Consider the following 18,792-nt stretch of genomic DNA (forward strand, 5'->3'; position numbering starts at 1 on the left):
GAATGTTTTTCTCTTCGGAATGATTCACATAACATGCAGTAACAAAAATCATAAATTAGGTTTATTACGGCTACATTCACCCTTATCACACATTTAATATTTAAAGAGCCGATAATGAAGATTATGCATTAAGTTGCCATACCGTACCAAAATGGTATTGTAATGGTATTGCAGTAACAGCTCGGTTGTAGTTCTCCTAGGTCCCTACAGGGGCAGCAGTTTCTGTAAAGTCAATTACAATACACCAAGGAAGAAGAAAGACGAACAGAAACATCCTGTTTGATGAAGGAGGTCTTGGAAAGGCGAGTTAAACAAATATACATCTATCCATTTTCTACCTTTGAATTATTTTGTGACCTTAAATGTTTTTATTTCCTACCAAAACGAGTTCTGTTTCTTTCAGACGCAACGTATTCGCTAATATAAAACGTTCAAACAGTTGTTCTGTTGTCATTTAGCTAACTAGTTTAGTTTTACAGCAGACAAATATATAATATGTGTATAACTTTCACTACATTACCATTGGATGTGTTTTCAAGCGAGTGTTATGTTCCTTTACTCGGTGTAAATGAACTGTAGTTTAATGACAGTGTTGTCTTTCATGATAGCAGAATCGATTCGGTGCTAGCCATATATTATATTACGCAACTTCGTACTTATATATTGCGTAGGGTATTTCGTTTTTTATAGTCTAGATTACATGTATGTAAACAATCATATTCGCATATTACAAAGAGAAGAAATCCATACAATTATTGGAAACAAATCAATGTGTATATATAGTACATGCTTTAGATAAGAGCTGTCTCTTGGTTAATTCCATCCATCCATCAATTTTCACTGCTTGTCCCTTGTTATGCTTTCATTTGCAAGCAAACATTTGAGTTACAAGCACCCCTGCCATTAGTTGCTGTCACAAATACTATATAGTACAGACACTGTGTTCCAAATTATTATGAAAAGTACATTTTACCCAAATTTTCATAAATAATTGATGCGAATATCCATCCATCCATCCATTTTCTACCGCTTGTCCCTTTTGGGGTCGCGGGGGGTGCTGGAGCCTATCTCAGCTGCATTCGGGCGGAAGGCTGGGTACCTCATCACAGGGCCAACACAGATAGACAGACAACATTCACACTCACATTCACACATTAGGGCCAATTTTAGTGTTGCCAATCAACTTATCCCCAGGTGTATGTCTTTGGAGGTGGGAGGAAGCCGGAGTACCCGGAGGGAACCCACGCAGTCACGGGGAGAACATGCAAACTCCACACAGAAAGATCCCGAGTCCTGGTTTGAACTCAGGACTACTCAGGACCTTCGCATTGTGAGGCACATGCACTAACCCCTCTTCCACCGTGGTGCCCCTTGATGCAAATATCAGTCAGTATAATTTTCAGGTCATCAGCCGTTAGAGTTTAATTCAGATTTCATTGAACAAATCTCGAAATTATAACAGTATTTTTACAATAAATAAATACAAGAAATAACTCAAAAAGTCCACTGTTCCAAATGCACAACAGTGTTTCAAGACATTTTATAGGCTGTAAAGAAGTCAAAATCGTCACATGTTGAATTTGTAGCATTATAAGACCATATAAATTAAAAAGTTTATGCTTGAAATAACTTTTGATCAAACAGGCTGAGTTACATGTTAATATAGGACCCCTTGCTTGATATCACCCTAGCATCCATTGAAATTGTGAGTTGTTGGACATCCATACATCCATCCATCTTCTTCCGCTTATCCGAGTTGTTGGACAGTTTCAGCTTTAATTTTTTTGCAGGATGTTAGATTAGCATCCCAGAGCTGCTGCTTGGATATGAACTTTCTCCCACCCTCACAGATCTTTTGCTTGATGATGCTCCAGAGGTTCTCAATAGGGTTGAGGTCAGGAGAACATGGTGGCCATACCATCAGTTTCTTTCCTCTTATGCCCTTAGCAGCCAGTGACTCAGTGGTGTTCTTTGCAGCATGAGATGGGGCATTGTCATGCATGAAGATAATTTTTTTGTCGGAAGGTACGGTTCCCTTTTTTTGTTTCATGGAAGAAAGTGGTCAGTCAGAAACTCTACATACTTTGCAGAGGTCATTTTCACACCTTCAGGGACCCTAAAAGGACCTAGCAGCTCTCTCCCCATGATTTCAGCCCAAAACATGACACCCCCAACCCCATTGCTGCCGTCTCAGCCTTGTTGGGACATTGTGGCCATTCACCAATCATCTGTTGCTCCAGCCATCTGGGTCATCTAGGGTTGCACGGCACTCGTCGGTAAACAAAACTGTTTGAAAATGAGTCTTCATGTATTCCTGAGCCCACTGCAACCGTTTCTGCTTGTGAGCATTATTTAGGGGTGCCCGAATATTAACTTTAAGCACACTTGCAAACTTCTTGAGGATCCTACACCTTAGTAATACCTCTTGGCTGCTTTGCAATGGCCTTTTAGCAGCTTCTCTCTTAATCCATTGAAGTTGTCTGGCAGATACTTGTTTTATCTGCGCAAACTCACCTGTGCGCCGAATTAGCAACATATTTGTTTACAGTTCGATGATCACGCATACGTTTTTTGGAAATATCCAATGTTTTCATACCCTGAGCAAGGTAGTGTACTATCTTACGCTTTTCAGCAGCAGAGAGGTAGTTTTTCTTCCCCATATTGCTTGAAACCTGTGGCCTGCTTAATAATGTGGAACATCACTTTTAAGCAGTTTTCCTTTGATTGGGCTCACCTGGGAGACTATTTATCACAGGTGTCTGAGATTGATGTCAATGATCTCCAGAGCCTTGAGACACAATACCATCCATGAGTTTCATGGAAAAACAAAAAAATAAATGTCTTTGACTCTTAAATGCAATTTGCATAATCATTTGGAACACAGTGTATACACTCTTGGGCTCTAATAATTTTTAAAGATGATGTTTTTAAATGTATAGTTTTATTGTATTAGATCTTGATGTTCCACTGATAATGTACAAACAATACATAATGGAACAACATCTGTTTAGGTTGTTTTAGCCATGGAAACACTATATTGTGGTGTAATGTGTTTTTTCTCATGCAGGATGACTTTCCGTTTCTGCCCACAGTGTGGCACAAAGCTGCAGTGCGGTTTTAAATTTTGTCCTTCGTGCGGGGAGAAGATCCCTTGTGCCACTGATGCCGAAGACATCGTAACAACCATCTCGTCTCCTCCTAAAGTTGACGATTCCAGCTCAAGTTACGAGTCTGCAGAGGGTAAGATGGTCTTTGTGATAACACGTTTAACCTCTACCAAAATCCAATATGAGCCAACACAAGAGCTGTAAAACATAAAAATGCTTACCATAATAAACTACTAGAGCGGGACAATCTAACTAAACATATCCTTTTTCTTGTTCTACAGTGCATGGATTTTTAAGTTCAAGTACGGTCTCTCCTCGTCCTGCACTGCGAACGACTCGTAAATCCCGCCATCTGGACAGAAAGCGCAAATTAAATGTGAAAGAATCCCCTCCCCACGTGACACAAGGTAACTCAATTTATGATCTTAATTGGTTCTGTGACGTAGCTCTTAACTGAAAACACTTGTATCTCAAATCAAAATCTCCCTCTGAAATTAAATTGGTTCTTGCCCCCACCCCTGAAAATAGCACCTTTTTAACATGTAACATGCCTTTTACAAAAAAAAACCTTTAGTTAAAAAAAGTATTGCATGAAAAACAATGCAATATGATGTACTACTAACAACTACATTAGTTTTATGAAGTAATGTAATAATAATGTACAGCGTTTATCTTGGAGAGTGAACTTCTATGGTATCTCCTTCTTGCTGCTTGTCGGTCAAACACACAATCAGCAAATTTTCTATATTTCCATGTATAAATGTCCACCATTTCGATATTATTTTAACAACCATGGCTGGCGTTAGACTCATTCTTCTTCAGTATGGTGCAGATAAGAGAGATAGATAGTACTTTATTGATTCCTTCAGGAGAGTTCCCTCAGGAATTTTTTTTTTGCAGTGATACGCTCAAATTTTGCCAAATTTGCAATGTTTTTTGATTATTTCTTTCTTTAATTTAAATAATATCATCCACTTCTTAGCACTCTTCACCATAGTTGGAAAACAAGGTTATGTCCATCTCTAGCTATAAGTTGATGCTAGGGAATAAGAACAGATGTTTTGGGCGGATCCTACAGGGTTCACTGTGACTAATTTTTCTTTGCAACTAAGAGCATAATAATTAGCCAAGAGACAGCTCTTATCTCAAAACACTCTTAAGTTGGGACACTCATAAGTTGAAGTACCACTGTAATCCCTAAATATTTTAGTGATATTCAAATTTCAATTTACTTATAATGTTTGATACAGACCTTGTGTTGGATCTCTTTGGACTTGCCAAACGTGCTATTTCTGAGTGGCCTGTGATTGTATAATTAATGTTTGATTCATTTGGCATTTGTCCTGATAGGCGACAGTGCTGAATGCCCAACAACTTCACCTGAACAAAACTCAGTCAAGCGTGGCGTTAAGCAGGCGAGGACTGTCGGGTCCCCTTCCTCTCGATCTGGTACACAAAGTATAAAAAACACAATTGCAAGCAATTATTTGATCTCTCATCCACCTACTTTTTCTTCAGTGAGAAGAAAGGCGACACTCGTTCAGACTGCGGCGGAAGGAGAGAAAGGCACTAATGAAGCAACGAAGACAGCACAAGAATCCACGACGGACGTCTCAGCTCTAGCTATCTCATCTCCTGGTTCTTCACCGAACTCTAAATCTCTCTCCAAGGGTAAACAAACAAAACTGCAACTTATTTGCACCTGCACTATGAAATTCTAAACTATAATAACCATTTAGAAATGCCTCTAGAGTGGGCATTATTATCTTTGTTTATCAGAGGTGGGTAGTAACATGCTACATTTACTCCGTTAAAATTACTTAAGTAACTTTTTGGATAAATTGTACTTGTCAGTGTCGTTTTAATGCAACATAATTTTTACTTTTGCTTCAGTATTTTTGTGAAGAAGAAACACTGCTTTTAGTTTGTTACATTGACTTTCATTCCGTTCGGCTCAGTAATTGATATCATTATATTTATTCATAACCTATTGATTACTGCTTGCAAAGATGAATTCATTTGGCTCATATAGATACTTCTTCCAGCCAGCACTGTCACATGACTGTTTCACCAATCAAACATAGTGACAGTCACATGACTGCACTCATTCTATACTGCAAAAAAGGGACATGCCGACTGACGAGGCAGCACAACTCTTCAATGTTTCCTTACAAACTAGAAAAAAGAACATTTATATCACGCTCTGTCATCTGTCAGTAGAAATGTTCAGAATTCCACCTCCAACTAGAGAAAACATGTTGCTGTAAGATGTAGATGTTTTTTTTATGTTTTAGCTGCACATATGCTAACATTAGACCTGTTGTAAAATCACAAGTGACTGTAAGAATGTGCATCTTTTGTAGTACATGCTGTAGTAGTGTCTCTCTGTCTCTCCCACACAAACTACAGTTGTAGTGCAAGTACTATTTAAAAATAGTTACTAAATAAATCAGAAGTTACTTACCAGTACTTGAGTAGTTTTTTTCACTGGATACTTACTTAAATAACTATTTGGATGACGACTTTTTATTTTTACTTGAGTCATATTACTGTAAACTTTTAAAGTTTTAAAGTTTGTCGATAACTAACTGGACTGAATGGATGTGCAGGCAAAGAACACAGCAAAGCCAAGAAGGCAAGCAATGTAAAGCATTATTTGATCTCTCATCCACCCACTTTTTCTTCAGTGAGAAGAAAGGCGAGACTCGTTCAGACTGCGGCGGAAGGAGAGAAAGGCACTAATGAAGCAACGAAGACAGCACAAGAATCCACGATGGACGTCTCTGCTCCGACTATCTCCTCTCCTGGTTCTTCACCGACCTCTAAATCTCTCTCCAAAGGTAAACAAACAAAACTGTAACTTATTTGCACCTGCACTATGAAATTCTAAACTATAATAACCAGAGGTGTGGACTCGAGTCACATGACTTGGACTCGAGTCAGACTCGAGTCATGAATTTGATGACTTTAGACTCGACTTGACAAAATGTAAAAAGACTTGCAACTCGACTTAGACTTTAACTTCACTTGGACTTGAGCCTTTTGAATTGACATGACTTGACATGACTTGCTACTTTCCCCAAAACCCAAAGATGAAAAAGTTATTCGGGAGCGCTCAGTATTTTTCATTGTGTACTTGTCTATCAGCGTTGCATGTGTCAGCTGGTGTGGTCTCAGTACAACAGCCAATCAAATTAGATCTACTTTGTTTTCATCACACAGCATTCATCCAATCAAATTGCAGGACAACCAACGAAGAAGACATGTCCAAACCACACGCCAGTGAACAAAAAATGATACCTAAAATAATTTTGTTTGGGTATAAAAATTACGAGGTGGTCAACACAAAACGGTTTGCAGTATGCAACACATGCGGTTCGAAAATTACTGATGGAGAGGCAACAACTTCCAACTTCGTCCGGCATTTGAAGTTGCACAAAGAACGGTAAGTTTTGAATGTAAGATAACGTTTATTGGCTAAGTAACGTGACTTTTATTTGCTGTGTAGTTAAATCAGTGAGGCTGTAAACTCACTGCTAACGTTATAACGTTATTGCAAACACGGGAATCTGTTGCAGTTCACTACCTTATTCATACTTTTTGTTCAGTGATTTTTTTTAAGCAGGGTTACGTTAGTCAATATATCACACGTAACGTTAGACGGCGGTCAGCAGCACCGCGTATTTTAGCCACCTAAAAAAAGACAAAAATAGTCAAATAAAGGTCAGTTAAAATGTATACTATATTATGAATATGTGTACCGTTTTAGCTAGCTTTCTGACATACTGTTGGTTGTTTACCTCAGTGGTCCCCAACCACCGGGCCGCGGCCCGGTACTGGTCCGTGGATCGATTGGTATCGGTCCGCACAAGAAATAATTTTTTTTTATTTTCTTTTTTTAATTAAATCAACATAAAAAACACAAGATACACTTACAAGTAGTGCACCAACCCAAAATAACTCTCTCCCCCCTTTTGTTCTGGGCATTGAACATGAAGACTCTTCCTTCACTGTTCCGAGTGGCCATGAGAGTAGAGTCTTGGCAGTGCCTGCCTCCAGTGCTCCAGTGGAGCGAGTTTTCAGCCATGGTGGCATCATACTACGCCCCCATCGTGCACAAATGACTGACAGACTCTTGGCTAATTTGGTCTTTTGCAAATGCAATGCAGCATAGGGCTCTGACATATAAAAAGTACAACTTTTTTGTTATGTTCACGTATATGTCATGTTTTTTCAATGTTAACACTTTTGTACAAATAAGTACATTTGCACTTTATTTTTCAATGTGTTTGTTCTGTAAAGGAATGAGTTAATGTTTAAAATGACTGGTTAATAGTGCTATTATAAAGTGCAATGTCAGCACAATTTTCTTTCCTGCAATTTAAAATGCACTTGTTTTAATAAATAAATACAGCGTTTGAAAAGCATACACGATCTGTGTTAATATATTAGTCTGTGGTTAAAAGGACTTGAAAGGACTCGAAACTCAAAATGCAGGACTTAGGACTTGACTTGAGACTTTCCAGTCTTGACTTTGGACTTGACTCGGGGCTTGCCTGTTTTGACTCGGGACTTGACTCGGACTTGAGGGCAAAGACTTGAGACTTACTTGTGACTTGCAAAACAATGACTTGGTCCCACCTCTGATAATAACCATATAGTTAAAGAAATGCCTCAAAAGTGGGCATTATTATCTTTGTTTATCAGTAACATGCTACATTTACGCCATTAAAATTACTAAAGTAACTTTTTGGATAAATTGTACTTATCAGTGTCGTTTTAATGCAACATACTTTTTACTTTTGCTTCAGTATTTTTGTGAAGAAGAAACACTGCTTTTAGTTTGTTACGTTGACTTTAATTCCGTTCGCCACAGTAATTTATATCATTATATTTATTCGTAACCTATTGATTACTGCTTGCAAAGATAATTTCATTTGGCTCATATAGATACTTCTTCCAGCCAGCACGGTCACATGACTCTGTTTCCCCAATTTAACATAAGCACGTTTGACTCCATTTCACCAATCAGATGTAGCCTGGCAGTTACATGACTGCACTCATTCTATACACTGCAAAAAAGGGAAATGCCGACAGATGAGGCAGCACAACTCTTCAATGTTTCCTTACAAACTATATGCTGCACATATGCTAACATAACTAGAGATGTCCGATAATATCGGACTGCCGATATTATCAGCCGATAAATGCTTTAAAATGTAATATCGGAAAGTATCGGTTTCAAAAAGTAAAATGTATGACTTTTTAAAACGCCGCTGTACGGAGTGGTAAACGGACGTAGGGAGAAGTACAGAGCGCCAATAAACCTTAAAGGCACTGCCTTTGCGTGCCGGTCCAATCACATAATACCTATGGCTTTTCACACACACAATTGAATGCATTTCATACTTGGTCAACAGTCATACAGGTCACACTGAGGGTGGCCGTATAAACAACTTTAACACCGTTACAAATATGCGCCACACTGTGAACCCACACCAAACAAGAATGACAAACACATTTCGGGAGAACATCCGCACCGTAACACAACATAAACACAACAGAACAAATACCCAGAACCCCTTGCAGCACTAACTCTTCCGGGACGCTACAATATACACCCCCGCTACCCCCTAACCCCCCACCCCCCACCACCACCACCTCAACCCCAACCCCGCCCCCCCAAACCCGCCCACCTCATGCTCTCTCAGGGAGAGCATGTCCCAAATTCCAAGCTGCTGTTTTGAGGCATGTTAAAAAAATAATGCACTTTGTGACTTCAATAATAAATATGGCAGTGCCATGTTGGCACATTTTTCCATAACTTGAGTTGATTTATTTTGGAAAACCTTGTTACATTGTTTAATGCATCCAGCGGGGCATCACAACAAAATTAGGCATAATAATGTGTTAATTCCACGACTGTATATCGGTATCGGATCGGAATCGGTAATTAAGAGTTGGACAGTATCGGAATATCGGAGAGGTGGGTAGAGTAGCCAGAAATTGTACTCAAGTAAGAGTACTGTTACTTTAGAGATTTATTACTCAAGTAAAAGTAAGGAGTAGTCACCCAAATATTTACTTGAGTAAAAGTAAAAAGTATGTTGTGAAAAAACTACTCAAGTACTGAGTAACTGATGAGTAACATACACACTCATATATATATATATATATATATATATATATATATACACATACATACATACATACATATACATTGATATATACAGTATATCATTTATATGTATTTATTTAGCTGTTTTTGTTTACATATTAAAGGTGTTTTAATGAATATACATGCATGTTTAACATATAGATTCCTTTCTTTCATGAAGACAAGAATATAAGTTGGTGTATTACCTGATTCTGATGACTTGCGTTGATTGGAATCAGACAGTAGTGATGATAACGTCCACGTTTTCAAATGGAGAAGAAAAGTTCCTCCTTTCTGTCTAATACCACATGAAAGTGGTGGGTTTTTGGCATTTTATTTGTCCAGCTTCCATATTCGTTTTTATACACTTTACAATAAATATATTGGCGTCAAACTCCGTAGCTTGCTAGCTTGTTTGCGCTGGCTTTCGGAGACTCTTGTTTTGAAAGCACAGGCGCGATGGAGCGGCACTTTTATTGTGAAGACAGGAGCGTCCTCATGTGCGGTCAGTCTTTAGGCTTTTGACGGGATGTACGGTTGAAATAAAAAAGTATCTTTTTTCCTTCACACTTTTGATTGATTGATTGAAACTTTTATTAGTAGATTGCACAGTACAGTACACATTCCGTACAATTGACCACTAAATGGTAACACCCCAATACGTTTTTACACTTGTTTAAGTCAGGTCATGTGACCACCTGGCTCTGTTTGATTGGTCCACCGTCACCAGTGACTGCATCTGATTGGTGGAACGAAGTGAAACGTCACCGGTAAGGCAGGCCCTTTGAAGGTCTGTCTGACAGACCAAAACAAACAAAGCGTGCATTAACAGATCGATAAAAATTAGTAGCGAGTAGTGAGCTGAATGTAGATAAAAGTAGCGGAATAAAAGTAGCGGAGTAAAAGTAGCGTTCCTTCTCTATAAATATACTTAAGTAAAAGTAAAAGTATGTTGCATTAAAACTACTCTTAGAAGTACAATTTATCCCAAAAGTTACTCAAGTAGATGTAACGGAGTAAATGTAGCGCGTTACTACCCACCTTTGGATATCGGCAATAAAACCATTATCGGGCATCTCTAATTATAACATCATAAGTGACTGTAAAATGTGCATCTTTTGTAGTACATGCTGTAGTAGTGTCTCTCTGTCTCTCCCACACAAACCACAGTTGTAGTGCAAGTACTATTTAAAAATAGTTACTAAATAAACAGAAGTTACTTACCAGTACTTGAGTGTTTTTTTTCACTGAATACTTACCTAAATAACTATTTGGATGACGACTTTTTACTTTGACTTGAGTCATATTACTCTAAAATTTTAAAGTTTTAAGGTTTGTCGATAACTAACTGGACTGAATGGATGTGCAGGCAGAGAACACGGCAAAGCCAAGAAGACGAAGAACACGCCTGCTTTGGAGCCACTTGAGGACGGCATGGAGGTGACGGACACGACGGGCAGGAAGTGGACGTTGCAGCGGCTGCTCTCTCAGAGCAAGACGGAGCTCATGTATGAAGGTGACGTTTAATGAGCTATTTTAGCAAGGACCGTAAATGACATTTGTGGCGCCCCCTGTGGATTGTGCTCATTTGTTCCGGAAGACATGCTGGCATACATGTAATTCAAATATATTCAGTGTATATAGTGCTTGTCAAATGATTAAGTACATATTTTACTAATACACTTAATTAATTTGCTCAAAACTTGGTATCAGTTTTATCTAAAGTCCCATCGTGGTGTATTCTGAAACAAAATTTGCCACAGAGCAAACCAGTCACACCAAATCTGAATTTCCCCCTTGGGGACTAATAAAGTATATGATTGATGATGATTAATTGATGATTTCCTCACTCATCTCCTCTCTGCATTGTCCTGATCACTGACCGTACAACAATCTTTCAAGTAACCATCCACGGGTAAGGTAAAAGAGGGGTCAAAATAAATTGAGTGATTAATCTGCATTGATACATAAGTAATGCATTCATTTTTTGTGATTAATTACGAGCGTTAACTCGTTAAATTTGCTTGTGCCCCTGTAACGGCGTTTTTCTAAAATTGTGTTAATCAAATTTCATGATGATGATGGCATTTTGAGTTCATCTTAACTTTGAGGTTCAACTTTTTGGACTGACAGCGCCACCGTGTGGTGTATTTGTTAGCAGTATAACAGTACAGGCATCCCAAAAGATTTGACACCTTTTGTATACACGAGGGTCTTCATTTTTTTCACATGACTGTTTCTTTACGTCCTTTTGTTTTTCAGTTGTTCAAAAAGGACCCGCCCCCAATGAATCCACTTACGTCCTCAAAATGGTGAGCTTTGGTCCTTTTGTTGTCTTGCCAGGATGTTGATATAGATTATTAATGAAAGCAAGTCAACAAAATATGATTCCAATTAACATCTGACTGCTGCAAAAACAGTGTATAGCTGTCCATTTTTCATACATAATTCTTGGCCACAGCAATAAGTAATTATCTGCATAATCTAATGATTCCAATAAGAGTTTTGTCATATATTCTACATGTACAATATTAATGCACACAACTAGTGCCTCATACTGAGCTACTAATATTTTGCCCTGCTGCATGGCTAAATTATGGTCAGCAAAATGTTAGCCACAGTAATACATTTAATACCAGTGCATGATCAATGCAACACATATTTATTATTGTAGGGCGCGAAAGATGGAAGAATCTTTAATGAACAGAACTTTCTACAGAGGGCTGCAAAACCTTTATCCGGTGAGAAGTTACACTTTTGTTTTATTAGTGAATAACATATACACACATTTACATATATTGGAAGATTTGAACGTTATTAACTGTTTGACTCAAAGTGCCGATGAGCAAGCGTGATAACTATGAACTGCCATTATAACACTACAGTTGTCTCTTTATAGTCAGCAAGTGGGCCAAGCAGCACAGTATGGACTTGCTTGGAATTCCTTCCTATGTCGGCTTTGGTTTCCACGCAGATACTTACAGGTTTGGACGTTAAAATAATTTTTTTCCTTACCCCCACATTGGGATTATGATGGCTATGATGTATTTGTTTGGGGTTATAATTGCACATCTTAACACATCTGAAAAGGAGTTGGAAAAAGCACAGCTTATATTTAATCTTACCCCCTTCTCCTTGTCTTTTATTGATAGTTCATTCACAACATAACTTTTACCAGTTTAAATCATGTTCACGTCCTGTGTGAAAGAAAGGAAGGTGTTGTGGGAAAAAAACTATGATATAATTGAACACTTCATACTTGATCAAGTAATAATCTAACAGTGACCTGTTTGTTGGCATTGATTTGTGTCAAAATGTTTTTTAGGTTCCTGATTTTCTCCACCATAGGCCAGCCTCTGCAGTCCATCATGAAGGACAACAAGCTTCTTACCGAAAAGAATGTTCTCCATCTCACCTGCAGAATAGTGAGCATCCTGTCCTTTCTCCCTCACGGAGCGCTTTGTGCATCTCCTACCTGATGTCTTCTTCTGTCATAGCTGGATGCGCTTCACTATATCCACTCCAACGAGTATGTTCACGGTGACGTCAATGCTGAAAACATCTACATCCAAGCTGGGCACTCCACTCAGGTCAGGAGTCTTTTTATTGACACAATGTGACTGAGTGAATTATTTTGTTGACCGTTTGCTGTGTTGTGTGCGTGTTCAGGTGTATTTGGTAGGCTACTGCCAAGCCTTCAGGTACTGTCCCAGTGGACAACACGTGGAGTATCGCGAAGGCAGAAGAGCGCTACCCGAGAGCTCCCTGGAGTTGATCAGCTTGGACTGTCATAAAGGAGTTGGTAAGCTGACCGTATAAAACAGGACATTACTGTATTCTACATTATTATAAAATGATCCTTTTTACAGTCAGTCCCTCCAGGATTTTGCCATCGTGCCAATTCATGCAAATTCAACCAAACCTTGCAAATGATCAGTTCGGTCCATATTTTCCTGTACATTTTGGTGGCACAGGGGTTAGTGCGTGTGCCTCCCCGGGTACTCTGGCTTCCTCCCACTTCCAAAGACATGCACCTGGGGATAGGTTGTGTGAATGTTGTCTGTCTATCTTGTTGGCCCTGCGATGAGGTGGCGACTTGTCCATGGTGTACACTGCCTTCCGCCCGAAAGCTGAGATAGGCTCCAGCACCCCCCCGCGACCCCGAGAGGGGCAAGCGGTAGAAAATGGATGGATGGATGGATTTTGGCCAATCATCGACAATTTCATCAATTGAACTTGTCTTAGCAGCACTCAAATGCAGCACAACTGTCTAAACAATCTAATGTCTCCCTGCATCTGTCTTGTTTACATTGACAGATTCATTCATTCACTCATTTACCAACAAAAATCAACACTGCAGATCGCTCTTAACAGTTACTCAATGATCTCAGCGGAAATCAGACAAACAATGTGTTGCAGCATAAATGAAAGTTTATGATGGACTTTCAGCTGTAAAACATGTACAAATGTGCACGAGAAGTTTTGCAACTTGTGCACGACAGAGCAGAGAGCAGTCATCAGACATAATAATAACAACAACAATATGGAGACAGCCTTTGGTTGATACAGTTTGTTTTACAAACTTAGTACGCATAAGTGTGAATTGGTCACATGTGTAAACAATAAAGACGCCAACAGACGGAGCACGCGCTGTTGGTTGATATGTATTCATTATGCTAAGCCTATATTTACACTTTGACAAAATAATATATTGAAAATAACTAATAAATATTACATTTAGGTACACTCTTCAAACATGTTTACAAAAGTGCATCTTTTTAAAGGGGAACATTATCACCAGACCTATGTAAGCGTCAATATATACCTTGATGTTGCAGAAAAAAGACCATATATTTTTTTAACCGATTTCAGAACTCTAAATGGGTGAATTTTGGCGAATTAAACGCCTTTCTAATATTCGCTCTCGGAGCGATCGGGAAGCAATCCGCCATTTTCTCAAACACCGAGTCAAATCAGCTCTGTTATTTTCCGGTTTTTCGACTGTTTTCCGTACCTTGGAGACATCATGCCTCGTCGGTGTGTTGTCGGAGGGTGTAACAACACGAACAGGGACGGATTCAAGTTGCACCAGTGGCCCAAAGATGCGAAAGTGGCAAGAAATTGGACGTTTGTTCCGCACACTTTACCGACGAAAGCTATGCTACGACAGAGATGGCAAGAATGTGTGGATATCCTGCGACACTCAAAGCAGATGCATTTCCAACGATAAAGTCAAAGAAATCTGCCACCAGACCTCCATTGAATCTGCCGGAGTGTGTGAGCAATTCAGGGACAAAGGACCTCGGTAGCACGGCAAGCAATGGCGGCAGTTTGTTCCCGCAGACGAGCGAGCTAAACCCCCTGGATGTCTTGGCTCACACCGTCCCTTATGCCACCGAAGATGATCAAGAGAAGAATATCGACCCTAGCTTCCCTGGCCTGCTGACATCAACTCCAAAACTGGACAGATCAGCTTTCAGGAAAAGAGCGCGGATGAGGGTATGTCTACAGAATATATTAATTGATGAAAATTGGGCTGTCTGCACTCTCAAAAGTGCATGTTGTTGCCAAATGTATTTCATATTCTGTAAACCTAGTCCATAGTTGTTAGTTTCCTTTAATGCCAAACAAACACATACCAATCGTTGGTTAGAAGGCGATCGCCGAATTCGTCCTCGCTTTCTCCCGTGTCGCTGGCTGTCGTGTCGTTTTCGTCGGTTTCGCTTGCTTACGGTTCAAACCGATATGGCTCAATAGCTTCAGTTTCTTCTTCAATTTCGTTTTCGCTACCTGCCGCCACACTACAACCATCCGTTTCAATACATGCGTAATCTGTTGAATCGCTTAAGCCGCTGAAATCCGAGTCTGAATCCGAGCTAATGTCGCTATAGCTTGCTGTTCTTTCCGCCATGTTTGTTTGAGTTGGCATCATTATGTGACGTCACAGGAAAATGGACGGGTGTATATAACGATGGTTAAAATCAGGCACTTTGAAGCTTTTTTTAGGGATATTGCGTGATGGGTAAAATTTTGAAAAAAACTTCGAAAAATAAAATAAGCCACTGGGAACTGATTTTTAATGGTTTTAACCCTTCTGAAATTGTGATAATGTTCCCCTTTAAGAGAGAACACTAGAAAATGAAGCTTGAATATATTTTTGAGTAGGCAGTGTATAGCTGGCATACAAAGTGTCATTTTTATAATATTGTCCATTAAGATTATTTGTATTGTTTACTCGTCTTCAGCATAGATTATTTTCAAATGTGAAGGCTGAGATATCATTTTTAGTCTTGTCCTTGCAGCAATACACGTGTACTTTGTTGTGGCTGAGTAAAGCCTCTTTAACACATTTTTGTGTGCCATGTTAGGCAGATGCTTTTCTCAGTCTTTTTTTTGTTCATAAATTACTTTTTCTTCAGCAAATTTCCATAATATGGTTACAGAGGGAAAACCACAACAATTTATTGAAACTTTAAGTGTCTCCCACAATTTTATTGTGACAAACACCTAAAACAACTTGCACTTCCCATTGCATTTTTTTAGAAGAACTTATGCAATTTTAGGCATCCCCTGTGGGGACTTGATACATTTCTGTCAATGTTCAAAAATGTTTAAGATGCAAATTAAAGCATATTTTCTTGGATTTGATTAAATCATATGCTCTTTGGGTTCAGGGTTACAAAAAGCACTTAAGACACCACTAATTCATAAAATCAATTGCGGACATAATGTCATTGACAGAAATAAAGCCTTAAAGGGGAACATTATCACAATTTCAGAAGGGTTAAAACCATTAAAAATCAGTTCCCAGTGGCTTATTTTATTTTTCGAAGTTTTTTTTCAAAATCTTACCCATCACGCAATATCCCTAAAAAAAGCTTCAAAGTGCCTGATTTTAACCATCGTTATAAACACCCGTCCATTTTCCTGTGACGTCACATAGTGATGCCAACACAAACAAACATGGCGCATAGAACAGCAAGCTATAGCGACATTAGCTCGGATTCAGACTCGGATTTCAGCGGTTTAAGCGATTCAACAGATTACGCATGTATTGAAATGGATGGTTGTAGTGTGGAGGCAGGTAGCAAAAACGAAATTGAAGAAGAAACTGAAGCTATTGAGCCATATCGGTTTGAACCGTATGCAAGCGAAACCGACGAAAACGACACAACAGCCAGCGACACGGGAGAAAGCGAGGACGAATTCGGCGATCGCCTTCTAACCAACGATTGGTATGTGTTTGTTTGGCATTAAAGGAAACTAACAACTATGAACTAGGTTTACAGAATATGAAATACATTTGGCAACAACATGCACTTTGAGAGTGCAGACAGCCCAATTTTCATCAATTAATATATTCTGTAGACATACCCTCATTCGCTCTCTTTTCCTGAAAGCTGATCTGTCCAGTTTTAGAGTTGATGTCAGCAGGTCAGGGAAGCTAGGGTCGATATTCTTCTCTTGATCATCTTCGGTGGCATAAGGGACGGTGTGAGCCAAGACATCCAGGGGGTTTAGCTCGCTCGTCTGCGGGAACAAACTGCCGCCATTGCTTGCCGTGCTACCGAGGTCCTTTGTCCCTGAATTGCTCACACACTCCGGCAGATTCAATGGGGGTCTGGCGGCAGATTTCTTTGACTTTATTGTTAGAAATGCATCTGCTTTGAGTGTCGCAGGATATCCACACATTCTTGCCATCTCTGTCGTAGCATAGCTTTCGTCGGTAAAGTGTGCGGAACAAACGTCCAATTTCTTGCCACTTTTGCATCTTTGGGCCACTGGTGCAACTTGAATCCGTCCCTGTTCGTGTTGTTACACCCTCCGACAACACACCGACGAGGCATGATGTCTCCAAGGTACGGAAAACAATCGAAAAAACGGAAAATAACAGAGCTGATTTGACTCGGTGTTTGTAATGTGTTTGAGAAAATGGCGGATTGCTTCCCGATGTGATGCCAGGTTGAGGTCATCGCTCCGAGAGCGAATAATAGAAAGGTGTTTAATTCGCCAAAATTCACCCATTCAGAGTTCGGAAATCGGTTAAAAAAATATATGGTATTTTTTCTGCAACATCAAGGTATATATTAACGCTTACATAGGTCTGGTGATAATGTTCCCCTTTAAAACATTGCAACTTTTTGGAAGTCATGCATTTTAGTCTGTGACGATCCCCAAAAAAGGCAGAGAAATCCTGGAGGGATTGTAGTGATTTCAACAGTTGCGGATGGTGTGGAACATTTGATGGTGACACAATACTGTCCTGAAATTACAACTTGAAAGTTTACCATTATCAATATTTTAGTGTCCACTATGAAAAAATGTTTAAGTAGTAAGTACGTTTTTTGGCACAACTTCAACAATTCCACTTTAGTCCATCCCCCCAAAAAATCTGTACACTTATTTCTTCGGACGCTTCCTGAACTGAGTTCCCGTAAGTTTTAAAGTTGAGTTTGAGCCTCTTTCAGCTCCGTCGCGGCGCAGTGACCTCCAGTCTCTGGGCTACTGCATGCTGCGCTGGCACACGGGGGCACTGCCATGGGGTGCCCTCGTTGAGCCGGACAAAGTGGCCGCCCTCAAACACAGGTGAGGGGAGGATAGAAACGTTGACCTGCAACATTTCCATATACATGCCCCATTTCTGAATGCAATGAATTGAACGTTGCTATTTTAGGTACATGGACGACGTTCCGGCACTGATGAGTCACTGCTTTGGGTGGAAGAGAATTTCCAGTAAGTTTATTTTCAAAAAATATTAACCACGAGTAAGTGGTCACAGACTTATGTGTGTGTTTGTGATTAGATGCATTTCAGAGCTACCTGACCGCAGTTTCAGCTCTCCAGTACACAGAGCAGCCGGACTATTCGGAGCTGAAAACCCTGCTCAGTGCTTCTTTGTCTCAGCTCGGCGGGTCGCTGAACGAACCTCTTGTCTTCTAGGACACAGAAAAAGGATACGTAGAACACTTTTATTTTATGTGCAGGAGAAATAATATTTCCCTGTGACTTGTGAATAATGACTGCAGAGTTCAATTCAAGGGTTTTAGATTTCATTTTGTATTTTTTTTAAATGTATATTTGTCACTGCTTTTATTGGTGCTGGTGCTCATAGACGGAGGCTGGTTGACTGTGGTGTTGCTGGAGCTGTGATCCATAGCAAGTTTCATTGCTATGCTTGTAGGTAGTTTATAAGCTCGATATGCCTCCTGGAGTTGTGCTCATGAAGAAATAAGTTGTCTGATGTTCATAATTATTCAAAAAGGACATAATGCTGTTTTTCAGCAAGTCTCTTTTTTGGAGTTTGCATAGAATTTGCAACGCATTCTCACATTGAAAGCACTGGCATTAAATGATTTTCACTATTCAAGTTTAAATTTGTGCATGGTGTTTTGTTTTCTGCTACACAAAATGTGAACAAATATCACTTTTACAGGTTTGCAAATGCTCCCAAAATTCTAAATGTGCATTGTAACAATTTGACAGAAATAAAAAAAAGTTTTGCCCTTTTGGAAATTGTCTTCGCGTCTT

General features: G+C 39.5%; 1 protein-coding gene across 2 annotated transcripts; it reads left to right on the forward strand.

Annotated features, from left to right (window-relative positions):
* Positions 1 to 204: 204 nt before the first annotated feature.
* On the forward strand, positions 205 to 18,638 carry vrk3 (VRK serine/threonine kinase 3). Of its 2 annotated transcripts, XM_061964121.1 has the most exons (16): positions 205 to 302; positions 3,068 to 3,240; positions 3,389 to 3,514; positions 4,458 to 4,556; positions 4,626 to 4,778; positions 5,795 to 5,947; positions 10,634 to 10,780; positions 11,527 to 11,576; positions 11,939 to 12,005; positions 12,164 to 12,248; positions 12,590 to 12,689; positions 12,762 to 12,854; positions 12,934 to 13,066; positions 17,733 to 17,850; positions 17,939 to 17,997; positions 18,068 to 18,638. In XM_061964121.1, the coding sequence occupies exons 1-16, from the start codon at positions 283 to 285 to the stop codon at positions 18,202 to 18,204; spliced, it is 1,713 nt and encodes a 570-aa protein (XP_061820105.1). In that variant the 5' UTR covers positions 205 to 282; the 3' UTR covers positions 18,205 to 18,638. The 2 variants fall into 2 exon arrangements, with proteins under 2 accessions (XP_061820105.1, XP_061820106.1); XM_061964122.1 differs by lacking the exon at positions 3,389 to 3,514.
* Positions 18,639 to 18,792: the final 154 nt, after the last annotated feature.

The sequence above is a fragment of the Nerophis lumbriciformis genome, linkage group LG06 (assembly GCF_033978685.3).
Source record: "Nerophis lumbriciformis linkage group LG06, RoL_Nlum_v2.1, whole genome shotgun sequence".
Classification (NCBI taxonomy): Eukaryota; Metazoa; Chordata; class Actinopteri; order Syngnathiformes; family Syngnathidae; genus Nerophis; species Nerophis lumbriciformis.